Source organism: Bos indicus x Bos taurus, chromosome 7 (genome assembly GCF_003369695.1).
Source record: "Bos indicus x Bos taurus breed Angus x Brahman F1 hybrid chromosome 7, Bos_hybrid_MaternalHap_v2.0, whole genome shotgun sequence".
Classification (NCBI taxonomy): Eukaryota; Metazoa; Chordata; class Mammalia; order Artiodactyla; family Bovidae; genus Bos; species Bos indicus x Bos taurus.
This window is the reverse complement of record NC_040082.1, coordinates 87699425-87723297: the sequence shown is the minus strand read 5'-3', so window position 1 is coordinate 87723297 and position 23873 is coordinate 87699425. Positions and strand designations below refer to the sequence as shown.

The window sequence follows — 23873 nt, the reverse complement described above, 5'->3', positions numbered from 1 at the left end:
TAGTTACTCTTGACTATTTTCACACATTAAGGTGGACATCAAAGAATAACACATAAAGCATTTTTGTTTCATTGTTTAGCATTTCACTGAAGGCATAACCATGATTGTTTGCTAAATATGTGTATAACCAGGCAGTTTGTAATTAGACTAACTTAGATGTTGTGATTATTGGATGTGTAGGTGTAGTTAACAGCCTTCATTTCTGGTAAGTGACTTCACTTAGGAGGATGTATGCTCATGTAAGCAAGAGAGACTATTTCCTGGGAGGAAACTGTGGTCTCTAGATCTTTATAATGTCACCTTTAATCTTTTTGTACTCATGAGCATCGTCCTGTACAGACTATTTTCTTGAGGCAGTTTCTTGCTTGAAGTAAATGAAGTCTCCTTATGAGCCTGTTTAAACTCCACAGACTGTCAGTAATATGGAAAAATTGGATGTTTAATCAGGAATCTGAACATGTGTTTCAGGTAGAGAATTCCAAAGATAATGAAGATAATATTCTACAAAGAGAAATTCCTGCCAGACAGTCTCGAAGAAGATTTCGGAAAATTAATTGTAAAGGAGAACGCCAGACTATTACTGATGATGTGGATATTAACAGCTATCTTTCTGTGAGTATATTTAGGAATATTTCATTGATATTCGTTAATGTTCATATACAGTATGAACATACATATTTTTGGTAATATCAGCATATATTTTTGGTAATATCAACACTTGGGGCTCTACAGATAAAAGTTTGGGGCACATAAAAGATATCTATATAATTTTTAAAAATGTTTCTGTTGTGTTGGCTTTGATAGAAATACTCTTACCAGTTGGGTATTTGTTTTTGTTTAAATGGTGTAAAAGAATTTCTTTAATGTATCTTTTTAGACGTGCTTGTGGATTTTCTTACCTTTCTGTTGCTTGAATGGTGTGCCCTGAGTGTATGTGTGCCCGGAGAACTCAGAAAATAGACTCATTTGGGAGCTTTTTTTCTTTTATACACTAAGGCATACAAAAGAAATAAAATGTCAGTTCTCCCCTTCATGTGTGGGACAGTTATGCTACTGTATGCTCATGCAGAAATACGTGCAGGTGTTAAAGGTATGTTTTCACAGACAAATACTGAAAGATGATGAAATAAACAAGTTCCATAAAACCAGAAAATCTTTTTAAGTCTTTAATATTGTAATGATAGATGCTGCTTTTCAGATTGAAAAGTATTGGGTTGGCCAAAAAGTTTTTTCAGGATTTCCCATATGATCTTACGGGAAAAACTTGAACAGACTTTTTGACTGACCCAATAGTTGAATCAAGGAATAAGGATAATTTAAGAAAGAATAAATCCAGGTGTGTTTTATAAGTTTTCAAAGGAAACTTGATCCCCCAAAATATAAAAACAGCCTAGAGATTTAGGGTATCAAAATTCCCAAGGGTATATGTTCTTTTGGTTGTCAGAAATTCATTCCATTTTAGGAATAAGGAGGATTATTTAAGGAGTTGTTTGTGTTAGAGTGTTAAATTTGAGCAGCTGTAAGGATTTAGGCATTATTTGCCTAATTTCTTTGATTGAGCACATTCTGACAACAAGCCATAACATATGAAGTAGTCCTCAAATTTTTTATTACATAAAGTTCATTTCCTGTTTTTATTAATGATTTTTTCGTTTTGTTTTTTGGCTGTACCATTTAGTTTGCAGATCAGGGATTGAACTGGGGACCATGGCAGTGAAAGTGTTGAGTCTTAACCACTGGACTGCCAGGGAATTCCCACTTTTTATATAGTAACTTTCCCTGTCACTAATTAATTTTAGCTAATTCAAGTTTTAATTAAGTTTGGACTTAATACACAAATGATTCTTGTCTATTTTTGAAAAATTAAAAGTTGATTAGTCCCATCACTCACTTATGGAACTACTAATGACATTTTGTACATTCTTGGATAGAACTTTCTGGGTCTTTTGTGGTTCCATATGAATTTTAGGATTTTTCCCCTAATTCTATGAAGAATTTCCTATGTATTTTGGTAGAGATTGCATTAGATCTATAGATTGCTTTGGATAGTGTGGCTATTTTAACAATATTAATTCTTCCAGTCTAAGAGCATGAGCTATCTTTCCACTTCTTTGCATCATCTTCATTTTCCTTTATCAGTGTTTTATAGTTATCAGTGTATAGGTCATTTACTTCTTGGTTAAATTTATTCTTAGGTATTTTGCTTTTTTAACAATTTTAAACAGGATTTTTTTTCCTGTTTCTTTGATATTTCATTGCTAGTGTAAAGAAATGAAACCATTAATCTTGTATACTACCACCTTGCCAGATATATTTATTGGTTCTAAAAGGGTTTGTGTGTGGAAAATTTAGGGCTCTTTATAGAAAGTATCATGTCATCTGAAAATAGTAACAGTTTTACCTCTTCCCTTCCAGTTTGGATACCTTTTATTTTTTTCCTTGTCTTATTTCTATGTCTGGGACTTCCAATAGTGTATTGTCCAGAAGTGGTGAGTGGGCATCCTCATATTATTCCTGAATTTAGTGGGAAGATTTTCAGCTTTCCACTGTTGAGTGTGATGGAGTTGTCATAAATGACTCTTGTTATGTTGAGCTATGTTCTCTCTCTACCCTTTTTGGTGAGAGTTTTTGCACGAAAGAATGTTGAATTTTGTCAAATGCTTTTTTTTTCCCATCATTTTTTTTTTCCTCTCCTTTCGTTTAGTGTGGTATATCACAGTGATTGATTCATGTATGTTGAACCATCCTTGAAACCCTGAAATGAATCCAGCTTCATCTTTCTATATGATCCTTTTTATATATTTTTGGATTTGATTTGCTAATATTTTTTTAGGGTTTTAACATCTGTGTTCATCAAAGATATTGGCCTGTAATTTTCTTTTCTTGTAGTATATTTGGCTGGTTTTGATAGCAGTGTGATTGTGGCTTACTACAGTGAATTTGGCAGTGTTCCTCCTATTTTGAAATAGTTAGATAAGGATGGGTATGAGTTTTAATAGCAAAAATCTTAATCAGTATTGATACAGTAGATAATTGGTTTTATGACTACCATGCTGCTGCTACTGCTAAGTTGCTTCAGTCGTGTCTGACTGTGCAGCCCCATAGACGGCAGCCCACCAGGCTCCCCCGTCCATAGGATCTTTGTTTCTTTTGTGGGTATTATCAGCAGTTCAGAGAGATCAGGAGGAATAATTTTTTTAAAAAAATATTTAATTTATTTATTTGACTACACCAGGTCTTAGTTGAGGCACATGCATGTTCAGTCTTAACTTGAGGCGTGTGGGGTCCCCAACCAGGGATTGAACTTGGGCCCCTTGCATTGGGAGCATGGAGTTTTTAGCCACTGGACCACCATGTAAGTCCCAGAATCATTATACAAGATAGCGGTGGAAATTTGACAGTTTCTTTTTGCACTTGCGAACCATCACTTTTTCTTGCTAGAGTGCTGAAAGTCAAAAATTCTTAAAGGTGTATGGAATATTTTGTTACAGTAGTTTTCTTAAGTATCATTAATCCAAACCTGTACATCACATTTTATGAGCATTAAAAATTTTGCATGTGTTTGAAAGATACTTTCTAAATGAATGCCTAGAATGATTGAAAAAAATTATTTATTCTTATGAAATATTTTCAGGCTGTTCATGTACATTGCTTTGTATAAAGATGAGAAGCACACTCTAAACTTGAAAAGTTTTTTCTTTTTTAATGTTAAAAGAGCACTTCTATAACAGTAGTAACATCATTTAAACTACTTTGGGTATTTCTCTCAGAGCTCACAACACATTTAAGTATCTTCAAATATTCTCAGTGATTTCAGAACTTTAATCTTTGGGGAGGATGTACTTGATATTTGAAAATAGCATAGCGGTGATTGGGAGCAATATTCAGTGAATAGGATGAGTAATTAAGACAAGTGAAAATAGTCTTTTATTTAGATGAGCCATCTCTCTGAATTCTTCTTTCATTTACTATGCGATTGGGGCATTTTGTCTGAACTGTTAATGCTTTGGTTGCTTTACCTCTAAAAATGAGGATGATGATATTGAGTTTGCTTGTCTTGCATGATGGTGCTTATAGAACATATGTGCACACTCAAGGTTTAATCAGTTAATGATATCTCTAGGTTCTTCCTCTCAGATGTTTTGTGCCCTTACCTCAGTTTCCCCATGTCATTGTCTTAGTGTTCACTGTCATTCTTTTTAGAAATGTTGTAGTAGCATCTCCCAGCAACACCCCCCCGACCAACCTTTATTGTAAAAGCAATAATTTTTCATTTTTAGAAGTTGAGAATTTTTTTAATTGAAAAGTATTATATAATTTCTGCATTTAAAAATATCGCTTAATCATTTTATTTCAAGTTCTGTTTTTCTCTTCTCTCTGGTGTGTACTCCTAGCCCTATTCTTTATGTACTTTACTATCCCCTGCTACCAAATAATTCATTCATTTTACTTTTATCAGTCCTAAAAGAATCTTTTAACAGTGTTATTTCTTTTAAACTCTTAAGTCTTTTTATGGCCTACTACCACCTATTAGAAAGTCTAATGATCTAGAACATTTATCTGGTATGTAGTCTAAACTAGTTCTGTATAATAGAACTTTCTGCAATGATGCAAATGTTTTATATCTGTGGTTTCCAAACTGATAGTAACCAGCCACATGTGGCTTTTGAGCATTTAAAATGTGGCTGGTATGACTGAGGATTTTAATTTAAAATTAAAATTTTTAATTTAAATAATTTATATCATCTCATGGGAGGAATCCATGATTTTTTCTTGGTAGGATTAGGTATACATATCTACATTGCTGTAGTAGCCCATGTATATACCTGTTACCATTTATTAGACTACATTGTACTTTTTTTTATTCAAATGTCTGTTTCTCCCATCAGAGTGTACATGCTTTGAAAATGTGAACCATCATGCTTACATTCTTCAGAGCATATTGCCTGTTAAAGAAAATAGAGTGCCTGTTTTTATAAGATTGTTGAGGTTTCTTGTGTAACTTTGGGCAAGTTGTGTATCCTTCTTAGTGATTTTTTATGTATAAGAGGCTCTGCTCAGTGTCTCATGCATTGAAAAACATGCAGTAATGTCAACAATTCCTGTTTCTGTTACTATTATTTAAAATACTCAAAAAAAATCTTTGTTCCTGTTCCTAACAAATTAATTTTATTATTTATTGATTCCTGGCTATAAAACATGTTTACCAAAATATGTATAAATGAAAGGATAACTGAAAAATGTAAGATAAAATATCAAAGGGAGAAAAAAGGTAGGAAATATAAAATCAGGCAGGCAGCAATCAGCCAGCTATGCTTTTCACAATTTTCTTGTAGCCTGTACTTGCTATGGTTCACTTTAAATAATATATTTTTTCAACCCTACAAAATAGAGTGCTTATATAAATGTATATGAAAGTCACTGAATTAATTGCCTTACTACATATAATAATAAATGACTAGAAGCCAATTAAATGATGACAAAGGATGTCTGCCGGAAACTGATGACTGGTTTTGGAATTATTAACTTGAAGACCCTTTTTCTTTTAGTAATTAAGGTCAGTAGTTTAGCTCAGGTGTCTTAAAATGTAGTTTGCAAAATGGGACACGGGAAGAAAATAGAATTTATGTGTACTGTAATCCTCTTAAGTTTTTGTGGATTTTTTCCTGTTTATTTACAGTGAACACAAAGCATTTTTGCTGATACTACATGTATTAATACATGTATAAATTCACATATATTAATTTATAAATACATTTATTAACCATGTTTTTACGTGTATTAATTTATAAATAGATTATATATTTTAGAATATGTGTGTTAATTATGTGTTAATAAATAAATTATATATTGGTAATGACGAAGAATTGATGCTTTTGAACTGTGGTGTTGGAGAAGACTCTTGAGAGTCCCTTGGACTGCAAGGAGATCCAACCAGTCCATTCTAAAGGAGATCAGCCCTGGGTGTTCTTTGGAAGGACTGATGCTAAAGCTGAAACTCCAGTACTTTGGCCACCTCATGCGAAGAGTTGACTCATTGGAAAAGACTCTGACGCTGCGAGGGATTGGGGGCAGGAGGAGAAGGGGACGACAGAGGATGAGATGGCTGGATGGTATTACCAACTCGATGGACGTGAGTCTGAGTGAACTCCAGGAGTTGGTGATGGACAGGGAGGTCTGGCATGCTGTGATTCATGGGGTCACAAAGAGTTGGACATGACTGAGCAACTGAACTGAATACATGTATTAATTTATAAATAAGTTATATGTCTTAGAAATATAGCTCAGAAATATTTTATTTTTAAAGTACTGAGATTAATTGATATGTAAATCCCTTTCTCATCTGCCCCCAGCCTACCTTTACAGCCTTCTGGCCCCATTATTTTGTAGATTGTTCCCTCCTTTGGGTCTTCTCTCACCCTGGAAATTTCTTACAGTCTTCTTTAGTTAATGTAATTCTGTCCTTTGATGACTCAGTTTGAATCTTAGCATGCTATTTGCTCCTTTTATCCAGAATGGTCTCTACCATGTCCTCCAGATAAAGTCTTGCTCAGCTCCTACAACTCCAGTCATCCATGAACTCTTTAGAGAAGCCTTCCCTAACACTTCCATGTTCCTAGACTGTGCTGCTTCTGATTGAAGTAGAACCCATAAGATGATATACATACTTACATGCATTTGCTCTTAATTATGTTCTCTTCTGAAGATAGTGAAAAGTAGTGAAAGTCGCTCAGTATTGTCCTACTCTTTGCAACCCCATGGGCTATATAGCCTGCCAGCCTCCTCTGTTAATGGAATTCTCCAGGCAAGAATATTGGAGTGGGTAGCTGTTCCCTTCTCCAGCAGATCTTCCCAACCCAGGGATCAAACCCAGGTCACCTCCATTGCAGGCAGATTCTTTACCATCTGAGCCACCACAACTTACTTAAGAATTTCTTTATGTGTTTTTTATAGGAAGTTGACTACTGTATTTTAAATAACCTACAATGGTGAACATTTTTCATAGGTAATGAGTTAAATTTTTAATTGTTGTTCAGTCACTAAGTCATGTCCAGCTCTTTGAGACCCCATGGACTGCAGCACACCAGGCTTCCCTTTCCTTCATTGTGTCTTGGAGTTTGCTCAAATTCATGTGCATTGAGTCAGTGATGCTATCTAGCCATCACATCCTCTGCTGTTTTGCTCACCCTCCTTTGCATGTTTTCTTCCATCCCATTCATTGGTTTAGCATAGTATGGCAGTTGGTAAGCATGGTGTGATACTCTAGAATCTACTGTTTCATTTTAGGCTCACAAATTACTAATGCATCAAGTGTTTCTTTCTCGTTTGCTGCTTATGTAATTGTGCCTTATATTCCTTGCTCTCCTGCAGTGCTCCATGTTTTATTTGGATTTATAGTGTACAGAGAGAGATTTAAGACATTTTTCAGTGCTCCTGAATAAGGGTTCGAGTGTGATTGCTGAGATCACCTCATGGAATGAGTCTTAGTCTGTTTAGGTGGCTATAACACGGTAGCAGACTGAGTGACAAAAAATGACAGAACTTTATTTCTCACAGTTACGAAGGCTAAGAAGACTGAGATCATGGTACTAGCAGCCATCATGTTCAGGTTCTGGTAAAGGCCCTCTTCTGCTTACCTCTTGCTTTCTGCTCACGTGGTGGAAAGAGCTAGGGAGCTTTGTGGAGCCTCCTTTCTAAGGGCACTAACCCATGTCAGAGGGCTCCTTCCTTATAATCTGATCACCTTCTATAGACCCCACCTCCTTATACCATCATCTTGAGAATTAGAATTTCAATATGTGAATTATGCAGGAACACAGACCTTCATAGCGGCATCTCAATATTTGTCTCAGGACCACCTGTTTGGACTTTCAAATAAATCACATCCTTGAAATGGGCAGGTTTGTAAGAGCCAGATCCCTCAGTTTAATATGATATAATAGACGTTAAACTAGGAATCAGATGATATGAATTCCTTTTCTATTTCAAGTGCTAATTTTCAATGTTTTTAAGACCCTCAGTCCCTGCATCGTGTATAGGAATTGAACTAGCTACCAAGTCCCTTTTAACTGTGGACTGCCAACCCCTTTCTGTGTCCACGTGGTAGAGCAGAGCTAGGAAGCTCCCTAAGGCATTTTTTTATACAGGCACTAATCCCAGCTCCAGCTTCCCCAGTGGCTCAGTGGTAAGGAATCTGCCTGCAGTATAGGAGCTGCAGGAGACACAGGTTCGATCCCCTGGGTCTGGGAGATCCCCTGAAGTAGGGCCTGGCAACCCACTCCAGTATTCTTGCCTGGAGAATCCTATGGACAGAGGAGCCTGGTGGGTTACAGTCTAAGGAGTCACAAAGAGTTGGACATGGCTGAAGTGACTTAGCACTTATATGCAATCCTAGTTCCAGATCTCTCATGGCCTAATCACTTCCCAAAGGCCTCACCTCCTAACGCCATGATTTTGGAGATTAGATTTTTAACATTGGAATTTGCAGAAGGAGGTAGGGGGTCGGGGAGAGGGGTGGGAGTGAGATGCAGGCCTTTAGACCGTAGCAGAACACCAGTGAACAACTAGTTTAATCATTTATTCAAGTCAAAATGGAGGAAGTATATACACTCTTGTTGCATATATTATTATAATTTCAAGTTTGATCTGCTAAAGTCATAGTCACTGATTGATAAAGAAACTGTCCAACAGTGTGAACTTTATTTGTACACTTGATGGATCCTGACTGTTCGTAATTAAATAATTTGTATTTGGTAAATACTTGTAGAATGAAAGGATAAGTGAGTAAACAATCTTCTGTCACTTCTGAAGTAAAGAAGATTGTAAATCTGGAGCCTTTGCCAGTCTGACTTGTGTATAACACAGTGAGTGTTGACCAGGTTAACTACTGAGAAATTTGGAGTTCAACCTCTGAGAATCTGCAGCTTTTCAGTATTGCTTTTCACCCTATTTGCAAGCCAAAGTGCTCTGGACAGATAAGTTCTTTATGGTGCTTTATACCTTAAAAATAGAGCAGGATTTTTCTCTTTTTATTTATGGGCATCTAGCATCTCCTAGGAGAATTTTTCTCAGTTGGCTTCTGCGAAACAGTGTAGAATTCTCAATAGAAAGTTCTTGTACCTAGTTACAGGGTCATGAATTCACACGTGGACAGAGAAAAAGCAAAGGGGTGTTATTATAATCAAACTAAGTAGGACAAATGCTTGCCTAAATCAGATTTTAAAAATTTGTGTGTCACAGGGGGAAAAAAGTTTCTTGTAGTAATGTCAAAAAATATAGAAGAATATTAAGAAGGAAATAAGTTTACTGTAATCCTCAAAACCAGAGATAGCAAATGTGGCTAATGATTTTTAAATGCATGTTTCTTGATTAAATCATTGATATCTTTTGGACTAATATAGATAATGCTGAATATTTAGTTATCCTGCCTTTCTACTTCTCAAGGAATTAAATTTTTCCCTGAATATTATTTTTAATATTAGTATTACAACAGTATTCTCATGCAGTTTCATTTTCCTCCTATTACAACTTGTATGAATATATCTGTGACTGATTTTTTTTCCCCTTAGGATTGATTCACAGTGTATGAAAGTTATTTTTCATATGGGTATGAAAGGCTTTACATAAATATTGCTAACTTCTAATTAGTAGTTTTTTAAAAAAATTTCTGTCATTCACCCTGTATGAGCTTCAGGAGCCTTGGAACGAGGGCAGGGGCATGCCCCTCTGGTTTTCTGAGACAGTTCTCTCTTTTGTTGAGGTGACACTGATTCCTGTGGATCTGCCCAGGCAACCAGAATCGGAAAGATATTTATCATACATGAAACACTTTACAGAAAGCTCTTTGGAAGATTGTTTGAAGCAACTCTGATACTAATACATGTACACCAATGGCCTAAGATAATGATTTTTTAGAGCATTCCAAGGGAAATAACTACTCAGACATTGCAAATAGATTAATAATGCTGACTGTTACTGCCTTTTAATTTGATTTATTATCTATTCAGTAACTGTACTGTTTAGCATTTAGCTTTTGTAATATCAGTAAATGCAATATTTAAAATTACAGAAGTGATAACAAAAGTAGTCTCTAATATAATCCAGGAATTTATAGATGGACACAATATTCTCAATAGTTTAATTTTTTTAGTGAGATTTCTTTTTTCATTCATGTTTATAGATACAGGTATCTCTTTTCATTGTCGGGCAGGTCTTATTTTTTGTAGAAAACAGTACATTTGATTAAAACTTTGCATTAACTTTGCATACAGTATATAGCATCCTTGACTGATTATTATTAATGCATAGTGTATTTTTGTGTGTGTGTGAGTGAAAAAAAATGCTTGCTACGACTGCACTCTGTAGTGTAAAGTAGAAGCTTGGTGCCTTTTTATTGTTCCTTCGGTTTCACTGATTCTAATTATAGAAGCTTACATCACCTTAGTTGATGATGAAGGCTTCCCTCTCCCTCTTTGGTTTTTCTTCCTCCATTACTCCCAAAGGAAGGATCATATTTCATAGTGCATGTGTGTCCTGCTGGTGGCTCTGACGGGGTTTTCAGCAGCGTGGTGCTGATCATTTCGTGGACAGAGATGACAGGATGCTGCAGCACACTGTTTCTCACAGAATAGAAGGAGAGGGTTGCTTCTGTGGCTTTCCTTTCTTCAAAAAGGCTGAGGAACAGAGGGCAAGCAATTTCAAAGCAGGAATTCCTGAAGGGCACCAGTAATTAGAGTTAACCATGTCTGATAACTACAAAAATTCATTTCAAATGTTGAAGTTAAGCAAGGGACAGGAGCTGGGTGTAGAGTAGGAAAGCTTACTGTGATTCTTTAAAAGGGCTTGTATGTTGCCTCAGACATTATGGTAGTGTCATCTATTCATTCATTTTTCAAAAGGATTAAAGTATTTTTACTATATATATAAGCATATTTAACAGTTTATATTTTAAAGGCCAGATGCCTACAACTAAAATACAGAACTGAGTGGCCTGTGTTTTATTTTGTAAAACTACATAATTTTTCGTTTAATCCTCATCTCCTTTTGAGTTTGACTTCTCTAAACTGTGGTTATAATATTACACTGTGCAGATAGGGAATAAAGTATATGTATGACTGTGCCTGAGATTATTATAAACCTGGTTTTTGTTAATGTTGGGTTTTTGTTTTCCATTATGTCTAGAAATGATAACTTATTCTCATTTTTAATTTTCTGATAGCTTTTTCCATGATTACCTTTTTTCTATTCCTTTTCAGTGTTGTTACTTATTGAAATAAAAGGTATATTTATAGTTTAATAATTATTAGAACCTCATATTTGGCTTTCTATACAATATGATTTCAATGTTCTGCTTTTTATTTTTGTTTAGAAATAGTTTAGGTAATATATTTTAATTAGTTTATACAATTAGTGTAATTTATAATATGAATATTATTATTAACTGTATAGCATTTACATTTTTATAAAACTATTTTAAATGGTTTGAAGTTTTGCAGATGCATACATTGATTGCTTTATTTGGTAGTAGTTTGAAAGATCTTTTTAAAGCTAAAGATTTCATCAGTGTGGCTTAGCATCATTATGGCATTTCACGTGCAGGGAAAATGTGTTCTTAAATAGTTATCTTATGTTGATGATTCCTAGTACATCAGGGCATTCTCCCTTGCTTGAGTTACTTCAGTTATTTGAATTGGTGAGGTAATGGAATGAGCTCCATGATAAAAATTTTTAAGTAATGAAAGTGAAAAGCCATTTATTCACCTAATCATATATTTTAGTTACTTGATAAATTACTGACTTTTTAAAGGATGCTTGTATTTTTTGATCAGTAGTTAAGAGAGTAAGTCATTATTTCTGAAGAAACTGTGGTAAAGTGCATCATCAGAGGGGCAGTGGGTTCACATGCTAAACATAAAATTCGACCTGTTAGTTTCTTTCATGGTATTCTTGCACAGGGAGATTTTTCATACTAGGCTTACCATACAGTTCCCTAGAATGGCAGATACTATGAGATGATTGGTGGAACAAGGGAAGGGATGATGTCATCTTCCCTTCCAGGCCAAACTAAAGGAAAAGAGAGTTGTTCCTTTACTGAGCCAGTGTTTACTACAGTAATTTTAACATATGGCATTAGTGGATTGCATTTCATACACAGGGCAGGGTGTTTTTTAAAACAGCTAAGAGATGGCTGTCTCTCTCTCTCTCAGCTTGAGGTCCTTCTTTGTGAGCTATCATCATGATTTATAAAAAGGGGAAAAGGTGCCCTTTAGGATTTTGCTTTTTGATTTGGTTGTAATTTATCCTGTTGGTTCTATACATGAATGTAAGTATTAGCTCACATTGAAACTAAAATGTTTTTCCGCGCCATTAATGTTTATGTACAAAATGTCTTTTAGAAATTTATCTTTAGAAAGTGTTCGGCTTCATTTACATACACGGTACCTATGATCATTATCCTGTTTTTAAAAATGACTGTTAAAATTAGATTTTAGTTAGTTTATTCTTGTATACTTTTTTGTTGAAATTCCAATTCATTGTAGTTTATTTAAATTAATTGAGTTGAAAAAAATATATTGGTGCTGGAAAACAACCTGTGGATGTTTTCTGTGTTTCAGGTTTTGAAAGCTAGAGTCATGTTTATTTGCTAGATTTAGTTGTATGTTTATATGTAAATTTTGTGTGTTCTTTTGAAATCTTTTCACAAAACAAGTAATTCTTAAGTTTTATACAAACCCAGATTCGTTTATAATCACTTACTGTGAAAATATGATTTTGTTCAGAATAACAGTTTTACTAAAGTCAGTTCTATTCTAATAAGTAGCAGCATAATTAAGATGGGCAGCAAAGTGTTGTTCAGAAAGTGACTTATACTTGGCCCAGGGGTATTGGAAATCTTTTGTTACTTTGCCTGTTTCTTTTTGGCTAATAATGAGGTATTTATCCCTTTGACAGTAGAGTCCATTGTAATAACACCTGTCTCTCAGGTAATAATTTCTCTTACGTTGCACATACTCTTCCCCTTAAAATGGTGTTAGGTCAATAAAGCAAGGTAGTTCTATTACTCTGAGTTATTTATTGATGTTATTCTTAGAATTTTACTGCCTGGAGGGGTGGTACCTTTTTCTTTTTTTTTTGAACCGCTGGAAACTATGTTTTACTTTGGCTATTGGGAAGCACCATTATAGCTTAGTGGAAACTCTTTGTGGTAGTACCTACATTTAGATGCCTTGTGACAGAATCTTGAAGAGTAGGGTGGGTACTAGAGGAATTGTGTTTTCAGATTAGAGAGGGTGTGACAAGAATTCATTTTTTCCTATAATTTTTATAGGAAAATGATGCTTCCTTTTAGTCCAAGCTCAATTTGGAAGCAGGTTGAATCACTTTCTTTTCTGATTGTTTCTGGATTTTACTTGCTGCTTGTCTCTTTCTAGGAATCTAGCATTGGGCTGTAGGAAAGTACCATATTGCATAGATGATTTTTCCTCAGAGGGAGTTGGTAAATGCTACATGTCAGCTGTTTTGCTTGTGTGTTTTTTTTTTTTTTTTCGTTTCCCTTTGTACAGTGAAATTCTGTTGTTTCCATTTAAATTTATTATTTACATACACATCTTCATGCCACTTGATGTTTTTAATGTTAATTTAGAATAATCTTGAAGGTTACACCTTTCAGAACAGTTAGTTGATAAATAGGAAGTTTTACAAGCAGAATACATATGTGACATCTGAGAACTAGGCTGCCTTCTGTATTTGCAGTGCAAGAGTATCTTACTAGAGCCGATTGTTTTCTCTTGGGAGGATAAGCCTATGTTAAATTTGAATAGTAATATTAGGAAATATGGCTTCCCAAATAAAGCTGTGCATCAGTGAACAGAATTAAAAATACAAATGAATCTTAAAACTGAAACAGACATGCTTGAGCCAATTTTTTTCTTATAGAATTTAGCTTGTTGACAAGTCTCATAGAAGGGTGTGTATGTGTTTTCAGTAAACTGCTCTTTGGGCTACATCTGCAGATACAGTAGCCAATTGATCTAATGCAGTTTCTGAAGGCTTTCTATACAGGTGATGTCATCCTTTTAGCTCTATTCTCCTCCCACTCTCTTTCCTTCTTATTAGATATTTCATCTTACTGCAGAGCATAGAATCAATAGGAGCTTCTCCTTAGGGAGCTGCTGTGAAACAGGCAAGGACAGTAGGAATTAAGACGCTAACATATAGTCTTGCTTTAGCAGACGATGTAGTGTTTTTGTACCCTATCATATATAAAATTTCAACCACAACGTCAGACTTAGATCCACAGTACTGTCTTACTGATGCATTAGAACAAGGAGCAATGCTGCAGAGCTGTAAATAGTGCTTGTGCAAAGAGAAATTTTTAATTTTGAAGATTCTCAGGCATTCTTCAGGACAAACCTGTTAGAACAGACATCTTCTAACTACCGCTTGCTCAGTGGTTCATTTTTTTTTTTTTAAACCTCTGATGGTTAACAATATAAAGAAGAAACTTTCATCTTAAGGATACTGTGTTCTGGTTTGCTTCTGAGGCAGAAGAATTACTGCAGTGCTTGCTCTACAGAATGAAATAAGTTGAAGAAAAGACAAAGCTGTCTTTGGAAAGGTTTCTCAGAATCTAGCAACACAGATTTGGTGCATGTTGCCTTATTTGCTTTGATTGATACAGTATTAACTGTTGTGTTACCACTGTGCATGCCTGTGCCAGGTGCCTGAGGAAGCGTGTGTATGTCTCTATGTTCTGAGCCAGAAATACAAACATCTTGATTTACTGTGACTTGCTTGTTAAAAGTGAACATTTTGATGAAAACTGCTCCAGTAATTTAGAAGCTCAGTTCTAAGCTACTGAAAGCTCCTGATTTCAGTTTGAAAGAGATTTGGAGAAGCTGTCTTTACACTGCAATTTACACTGCAAATGGTGTATGATTTATAGAAAGGAAACTTAACAGAATTTTGTCAACATACTCGTCGGTGTGGCTCTGGTTTGAAAAGGAAACTATCCTTTGCAGCTCAGGAAATGGCTTTTCTTGTTCGCTGTTATGCCAATTGTCTTCAGCCATGGGCCTCCAAAGTAAGTAATTATTATTTTCTTTGAGAGTGATATAATCTATTACATTTAAATTCTATTTTGAATTTTAAATGAGCTGTATTACACTGTTACGTTTTCTAAACTTTAAGAACTGCAGAGCAGTTTAAAAAACTCATTCTCGTGGCCATTTTTGTTTTTCAGTTTGTAAGAATCTTGAATATTCTCATGTACCTCTAAGAGGATTTGAAAATACTTTCTTAATGAATCTGTAGACTCAAAATGTGTAGTGCGTTTGAAGTATACTCTTTTCAGACTGAATGATCATTTGTTTATGCCTATACATACACATACATATACATCTCTGTGATCATACTCTAACTTGAATATATTGTATTTCCTCATTTTCTTCAAGGGTTGATGTATTTAGCTATGTTAGTCTAATCTTTAGTCTGTGTTATACAACATTTTCTAGTAATATGGTGCTATCAAATAAATTGTTGAATTGTATTATTTTACAAACACTGGATAATAATTCATATGCAGCCAAATGGTATGAAGAATACTCATTATGAAGAGTAATTATGTGAAAATCTTTTAATAATGATCTTAATTATTTTCAAAATAGTAGTAAATGAACCATTAGTAGTTTGGAATTGCTCAGGATTGTCTTTTATGCTTGTCATTTTAAAGCAAGCATGTTAACTCACAGAAAAGCAAAATTGCTACACAGAAGGATTTGCTAGGTTTTAGAAAACTATACACTATAATTTAATAAATTGTATTCACAGTGGTTATTAATATAGATCCGGAATTTGATGCCACTCAAGTCATCTTTCCTGTTATATAAATGTCAAAACAAAAACACTAAAATCTAAATTTTTAGTTTTGTATAAAACCACATGTTTTAGAAAACACTTTAATTGTAACAGTAACTATGTTAAGATTGCTTTATGGTTCTGTCGGATAGAGACAGACACAATGGAAGCATCTCTTAGGATGATCTGAAATCATGTCTTTGTTTAAAGGTTGTCCTATTGATGGTGACTAAGGAAGAAATACTATGATAGCATCATGGTGTACTGTTTCATCTGAAAGATAGCTCATTGGGTATGTCTCTTAAAGGCAGCTTCTGGAAGGACATTTAAATTCACTGTCCATTTGGCAAACAGCTGATTGAAATGTAAAGAATAGAAAGATGCCTAGGTTCACACTTCATTTGTACTATTATCTGGTAAGGCATGGATGATCTTTTCAGTGCACATGCCACCTGTGGGGCCCATGCATTGCTGCTACTTGGCACTGAGGTTTAAAATGACACATAGAAAGGAAATGGAGGAAACCAGGTGAAAAAGATTCAAACAAAAGAATGAGATATAGGGGTTAGCCTTTTGAGATACTGATAATCCACATTTAAGATTGAACAAATATAGAAGACCCAAACAGGATTTTAAACATTAAATTCTAAGGTTTCATTAAATGACAGCAGATATTATCTGAGCTGGATTTTGTGATTGTTACTTTACTGAGTAAATTAAGTATTTATGATAAAGTACATGTCTCCTACCCCTGCCCCCAACTCTCATTTCACTGTTGATGGAATTTTAACCCTGGATTGTGATTAATTAAACTTGTGATTAATTTTTCATATTTGTTGCTTTTGGTTTTCTAAGACATATTATTCATTAATTCATGTATTTTGCCCATTCTAGTACTCAGATTCATTACTTCTGAATTGATTTATTGTCTTGATCAGTAAATAGTTTTAGCAGTAATGTTCAGATGCCATCTTTTATATTTACCCTTCAAATAGTTGCTTATTTGTGTGTGAAATAATAAATCTAAAGTCTTTTCCCTTTAGCACTTTGAAAAAGTTAATGCACTGTCTTCTGGCATCCAGTACTAGAGATGAGAAGTCTGGGATCTTTGTAATTCTTGTTCCTGTGTTAAGTAATCTGCTTTTCTTCTTGTTGGTTGTTAGTTGTGTTTTGCTTTGTTTTTATTTTTTATCCTTGATGCCATAAAGTTTTATTATGGATTATCTAATTTCTTGTTTTCTTTTTCCTTCTTGGCTTTTGGAAGTCTCTCTCACGCTGAAGATTCCCATTTGTCTTCAGTTGTGGGAAGTATGTTATTTTTTGAAAGCAGCAACTTTTTTTTTTCTCTTGTTACTCTGTATGTTGGAACTCTGGACTGTCCATAACGTCTCTCAACGTTTGTTTCATACTTTTTCTCATTCTGTGTGTTCCTAGTTCGATATTCTAGCTCATTAACTTATCCTCCACTTGTGACCAGTTTCTGTCCTGCTGTGTATTTTTTAAGTTTCTAAATTTAATAATTGTGTTATTCATTTCTGACATCTCTTAGTGATGCTTCATTGTAACCACCTTTGTTTAATAACTTGTTTTCATTTTATGGTTGGTATTCTTTTTTCTTGATTGTCTACTAGCTCTTTCTTCAAGTTTAAATTTCTCTCTTAGTTGAGTTTTTTTGTTCTTGTTTTTCTTTCATGAGGTTGACCTTTCTTGATTGATTCTTAGTTAAGAGCTCACCATCTGGTCTGTTACGGTTGCTTGCCCTGGGTGACTGACTACTGGACAAAGAGGCATTCCTGCCTTGGCTTCCGTCGTCTTTCTGTAGGTGCGCCTGCAGTCACTGGTTTAGAAAGTGCTGCCATTTTCACTTTTAGACACAGCTAAATCTATAGGTTGTTTCTTTTTTTTTTCCTATAGGTTGTTTCTTGACCCTTCCGTTACTTTACCTATCTGCAGCATTTGAACAATTGATGACTTCCTCCTCCTTGACACTCTTTGTTTTGAGTAGAAATCAACCATGACTTGCCAGACAATATATGATCTCTTCTTCCCTTCATCTTCCCCTACACTCTTCCTTGTTCACTCCAACTACAGCAGCTTCCTTGTGTCTCCCTAAACTTGCCAGGTACTCTTAAACCGATTTCCTATTTTCACAAAAATTCTATTTGCCCTTTAAACAAACCTACTGTTAAGTAATATTGATTGAATTCTGTGGTTTTAAAAATGTTAAAAAGTGGGGAGACATGTGTCTCCAATTTGAAAAACTAATATTTATTGTTATTTAACAGTGATACCCTCCATCCTCATCTTTCAGTAAAAATAATGAGTTAGAAATGCAATTTTACATGCCTCAGGCACAGTGCTGCTGTATGTACCCCAGGCTGCTGTGATTAGGTATAGCTGTTTCCTTCAGGGCTTTTGAGAAGTTTATACTTGTGTTTCCGTAAAACAGGCTCCAGACTGCTTTGGGGGCTTTAGGATCTGTTTTTAACTCCTCTCTCACTGTCAGCTGACACTTTTGATACTCTCATCTAGTACTGCATAATTCTGGTGTCTTGCTTTTTAACTCTGTAAGACTTCCATCTTCTTGTGCCTTGACTAATTTTCTTGTCTCCTATATGTATGATTTTCTTCCGTTTCATATTCTATGCTTCCAGGGTAATGTGTTCTAAAGGTATATTTCTTCTAGTCATTTTTTTACTGAAGCCTCTACAATAGCTCTTTTCTAGTACAGGGAATCTAAGCACCCCAAAATGCTATGTCTGGTCCTTCATCTCTTGTATGCTCCTGTAGTATACCTCTCTACCTGAGCTATTCTGTTTTGCGTACTGTTTCCTGGCCTAATGTGGATTACATATGTAATTTTAAACCTTCTGGTTGCCTTATTTTCTAAAATAACTTTAAGGTGAAATTAATGTAATAATATGTCCAGTTGAGTTTTTAAAATACGTAATAAAGTAATTATTAATGAGATTTTACTTTTTGTTTATTTTTAGTAAATCCAAATTTGCATTTTATACTTTGAACATGTCTCAGTTTGACTAGTCACACTTAACTTAGCGCTGTTGGACTACGGCTACTACGATGAACATTTGTGATTCTGGGTCTCTGTCAGGACTCTTTAGTATATTTAATCCGCTTTTTACCTTCAGTGAGAATGAGGTCTTTCTAAGTTGCATTTGTTGTTTTAGTATTTTGATTGTTGTCTAAAGTCTCCCCAAACCCATGGTACTAATGTTATGACTAGCATTAGATATACACAAAGTGCTGTTTATTGAGTAATTAGGAAATTAGACCACCAAGCTTGTTAGAAATTTATTTATATATTCAGTAACTAAGTATGTAGTTCTGAAATGTCTTACTGTGAGTACAACAAGGAACTTAAAGTCTTTGCAATGTGCCCACAAATAATCTTTATTCTTTGGTAATTTTAAAGTTAATGGATAAGTGATTTCTGGATAGGCACAGTTCCTCTGTAATGTGTAGCTACCTAGATGTTCATCAGCAGATGAATGGATAATAAAGCTGTGGTACAAACACACAATGGAGTATTACTCAGCCATTAAAAAGAGTACATTTGAATCAGTTCTAATGAAGTGGATGAAACTGGAGCCTATTACACGGAGTGAAGTAAGCCAGAAGGAAAAACACCAATACAGTATACTAACACATATATATGGAATTTAGAAAGATGGTAACGATAACCCTGTATCAGATCAGATCAGATCAGTTGCTCAGGCGTGTCTGACTCTTTGCGACCCCATGAATCGCAGCACACCAGGCCTCCCTGTCCAACACCAACTCCCGGAGTTCACTGAGACTCACGTCCATCGAGTCAGTGATGCCATCTAGCCATCTCATCCTCTTGTCATCCCCTTCTCCTCTTGCCCCCAATCCCTCCCAGCATCTGAGTCTTTTCCAATGATTCAACTCTTTGCATGAGGTGGCCAAAGTACTGGAGTTTTCAGCTTTAGCATCATTCCTTCCAAAGAAATCCCAGGGCTGATCTCCTTCAGAATGGACTGGTTGGATCTCCTTGCAGTCCAAGGGACTCTCAAGAGTCTTCTCCAACACCACACTTCAAAAGCATCAATTCTTCGGCGCTCAGCCTTTTTCACAGTCCAACTCTCACATCCATACACGACCACAGGAAAAACCATAGCCTTGACTAGACGAACCTTTGTTGGCAAAGTAATGTCTCTACTTTTGAATATGCTATCTAGGTTGGTCATAACTTTCCTTCCAAGGAGTAAGTGTCTTTTAATTTCATGGCCGCAGTCATCATCTGCAGTGATTTTGGAGCCCAGAAAAATAAAGTCTGACACTGTTTCCACTGGTTCCCCATCTATTTCCCATGAAGTGGTGGGACCGGATGCCATGATCTTCGTTTTCTGAATGTTGAGCTTTAAGCCAACCTTTTCACTCTCCTCTTTCACTTTCATCAAGAGGCTTTTGAGTTGCTCTTCACTTTCTGCCATAAGGGTGGTGTCATCTGCATATCTGAGGTTATTGATATTTCTCCCGGCAATCTTGATTTCAGCTGGTGTTTCTTCCAGTCCAGTGTTTCTCATGATGTACTCTGTATATAAGTTAAATAAACAGGTTGACAATATACAGCCTTGTCAAACTCCTTTTCCTATTTGGAACCAGTCTGTTGTTCCATGTCCAGTTCTAACTGTTGCTTCCTAACCTGCATACAGATTACTCAGAAGGCAGGTCAGGTGGTCTGGTATTCCCATCTCTTGAAGAATTTTCCACAGTTTATTGTGATCCACACAGTCAAAGGCTTTGGCACAGTCAATAAAGCAGAAATAGATGTTTTTCTGGAACTCTCTTGCTTTTTCCATGATCCAGCGGATGTTGGCAATTTGATCTCTGGTTCCTCTGCCTTTTCTAAAACCAGCTTGAACATCAGGAAGTTCACGGTTCACATATTGCTGAAGCCTGGCTTGGAGAATTTTGAGCATAACTTTACTAGCACATGAGATGAGTGCAATTGTGCAGTAAAGTTTGAGCATTCTTTGGCATTGCCTTTCTTTGGGATTGGAATGAAAACTGACCTTTTCCAGTCCTGTGGCTACTGCTGAGTTTTCCAAATTTGCTTGCATATGGAGTGCAGCACTTTCACAGCATCTTTCAGGATTTGGAATAGCTCAACTGGAATTCCATCACCTCCACTAGCTTTGTTTGTAGTGATGCTTTCTAAGGCCCATTTGATTTCACATTCCAGGATGTCTGGCTCTAGGTCAGTGATCACACCATCGTGATTATCTGGGTCGTGAAGCTCTTTTTTGTACAGTTCTTCTGTGTATTCTTGCCATCTCTTCTTAATATCTTCTGCTTCTGTTAGGTCCATACCATTTCTGTCCTTTATCGAGCCCATCTTTGCATGAAATGTTCCTTTGGTATCTCTGATTTTCTTGAAGAGATCTCTAGTCTTTCCCATTCTGTTGTTTTCCTCTATTTCTTTGCACTGATCTCTGAAGAAGGCTTTCTTATCTCTTCTTGCTATTCTTTGGAACTCTGCATTCAGATGTTTATATCTTTCTTTTTCTCCTTTGCTTTTCACTGCTCTTCTTTTCACAGCTATTTGTAAGGCCTCCCCAGACAGCCATTTTGCTTTTTTGCATTTCTTTTCCATGGGAATGGTCTTGATCCCTGTCTCCTGTACAATGTCACGAACCTCATTCCATAGTTCATCAGGCACTCTATATATCAGATCTAGGCCCTTAAATCTATTTCTCACTTCCACTGTAATATCATAAGGGATCTGATTTAGGTCATACCTGAATGGTCTAGTGGTTTTCCCTACTTTCTTCAATTTAAGTCTGAATTTGGCAATAAGGAGTTCATGGTCTGAGCCACAGTCAGCTCCTGGTCTTCTTTTTGCTGACTGTATAGAGCTTCTCCATCTTTGGCTGCAAAGAATATAATCAGTCTGATTTCGGTGTTGATCATCTGGTGATGTCCATGTATAGAGTCTTCTCTTGTGTTGTTGGAAGAGGGTGTTTGTTACGACCAGTGCATTTTCTTGGCAAAACTCTATTAGCCTTTGCCCTGCTTCATTCGTATTCCAAGGCCAAATTTGCCTGTTACTCCAGGTGTTTCTTAACTTCCTACTTTGCATTCCAGTCCCCTATAATGAAAAGGACATCTTTTTTGGGTGTTCTAAAAGATCTTGAAGGTCTTCATAGAACCGTTCAACTCAGCTTCTTCAGCGTTACTGGTTGGGCCATAGACTTGGATTACTGTGATATTGAATGGTTTGCCTTGGAAACAAACAGAGATCATTCTGTCGTTTTTGAGATTGTATCCAAGTACTGCATTTCGGACTCTTTTGTTGACCATGATGGCCACTCCATTTCTTCTGAGGGATTCCTGCCCACAGTAGTAGATATAATGGTCATCTGAGTTAAATTCACCCATTCCAGTCCATTTCAGTTTGCTGATTCCTAGAATGTCAACATTCACTCTTGCCATCTGTTGTTTGACCACTTCCAATTTGCCTTGATTCATGGACCTGACATTCCAGGTTCCTATGCAATATTGCTCTTTACAGCATCAGACCTTGCTTCTATCACCAGTCACATCCACAGCTGGGTATTGTTTTTGCTTTGGCTCCATCCCTTCATTCTTTCTGGAGTTATTTCTCCACTGATCTCCAGTAGCATATTGGGCACCTACTGACCTGGGGAGTTTCTCTTTCAGTATCCTATCATTTTGCCTTTTCATACTGTTCATGGGGTTCTCAAGGCAAGAATACTGAAGTGGTTTGCCATTCCCTTCTCCAGTGGACCACATTCTGTCATATCTCTCCACCATGACCTGCCCCTCTTGGGTTGCCCCACGGGCATGGCTTAGTTTCATTGAGTTAGACAAGGCGAGACAGTAAAAGAGACACAGATGTATAGAACAGTGTTTTGGACTCTGTGGGAGAGGGCGAGGGTGGGATGATTTGGGAGAATGGCATTGAAATGTGTATAATATCGTATATGAAACGAATCGCCAGTCCAGGTTTGATGCAGGATACAGGATGCTTGGGGCTGGTGCCCTGCGACGACCTAGAGGGATGGTATGGGGAGGGATGTGGGAGGGAGGTTCAGGATGGGGAACACATGTACACCCGTGGTGGATTCATGTTGATGTATGGCAAAACCAATACAATATTGTAAAGTAATTAACCTCCAATTAAATTAAATAAATTTATATTTTAAAAAAATACACTTGAAAAAGAAACTAATAACAATGCAGTTTGGAATTTAACAGTAACTTTTGAGGAATAATGTTCTGTTGGGGAATTGTATAATTCTTAAACATTATTTTTAGAGTTAATAGTAAATATTACTTTGTACTTAATAAAGCCCTTTGAATGACCTTCTAAATGAAATAACACTTGGGTATGGATTATAAGGGGCAGAACGTTTCAGATAGCAGTTTGTTAAAGGGTGCATTTTCCCTACTATGATTCTTAGCTGTGGCAGGTTATTCCTGAAGACCAAGTTTTAATATATGTAGTACAGTCTTGAACAATTGTGTAATACTTGCCAGGTACCCCTGAGTTTTGGCAAGTATACAGTATATATATAGATATATAGATACATGTGTATATATGTACTGTGTTCGTTTGTGTAATATTGTGCTATACTTATACCTGCATTCATGCCAGTCTAGAGTCAAGTAGATCTCTGCCACTGCTCCCCAAACTAATTGACCTATAAATGTTTCTTGGATAAATGGATGGTATTGGCCCATAGCATGATTTCTTATATTGACAGAATGTTGATAAGATGAATATTGGGGGAAAAGAAGTTTTGAAAATGCTGGGTGAAACACATTTCTACTTTGTCAGAGTTCTTTCAGTTCAGTCGCTCAGTTGTGTCCAGCTCTTTGCAACCCCATGGACTGCAGCATGCCAGGCCTCCCTGTCCATCACCAACTCCCAAAGCTTGCTCAGACTCATGTCCATCGAGGCGGTGATGCCATCTAACCATCTCATCCTCTTTCTCCCTGTCTCCTCCCAC

At 36.1% G+C, this 23873-nt stretch overlaps 1 protein-coding gene across 8 annotated transcripts in view; it reads left to right on the top strand.

Moving 5' to 3' along the window:
* Positions 1–23873, top strand: part of RAPGEF6 (Rap guanine nucleotide exchange factor 6) — a 227900-nt gene that overhangs the window by 89497 nt on the left and 114530 nt on the right. For 7 of the 8 annotated variants that reach the window (XM_027547054.1, XM_027547055.1, XM_027547058.1 and 4 more), the window contains one exon: positions 469–612. In XM_027547054.1, the coding sequence (XP_027402855.1) occupies positions 469–612 (144 nt within the window). Of the gene's footprint in view, positions 1–468; positions 613–14141; positions 15083–23873 lie in introns of those variants that run through there. The other variant, XM_027547060.1, reaches the window with a different exon arrangement.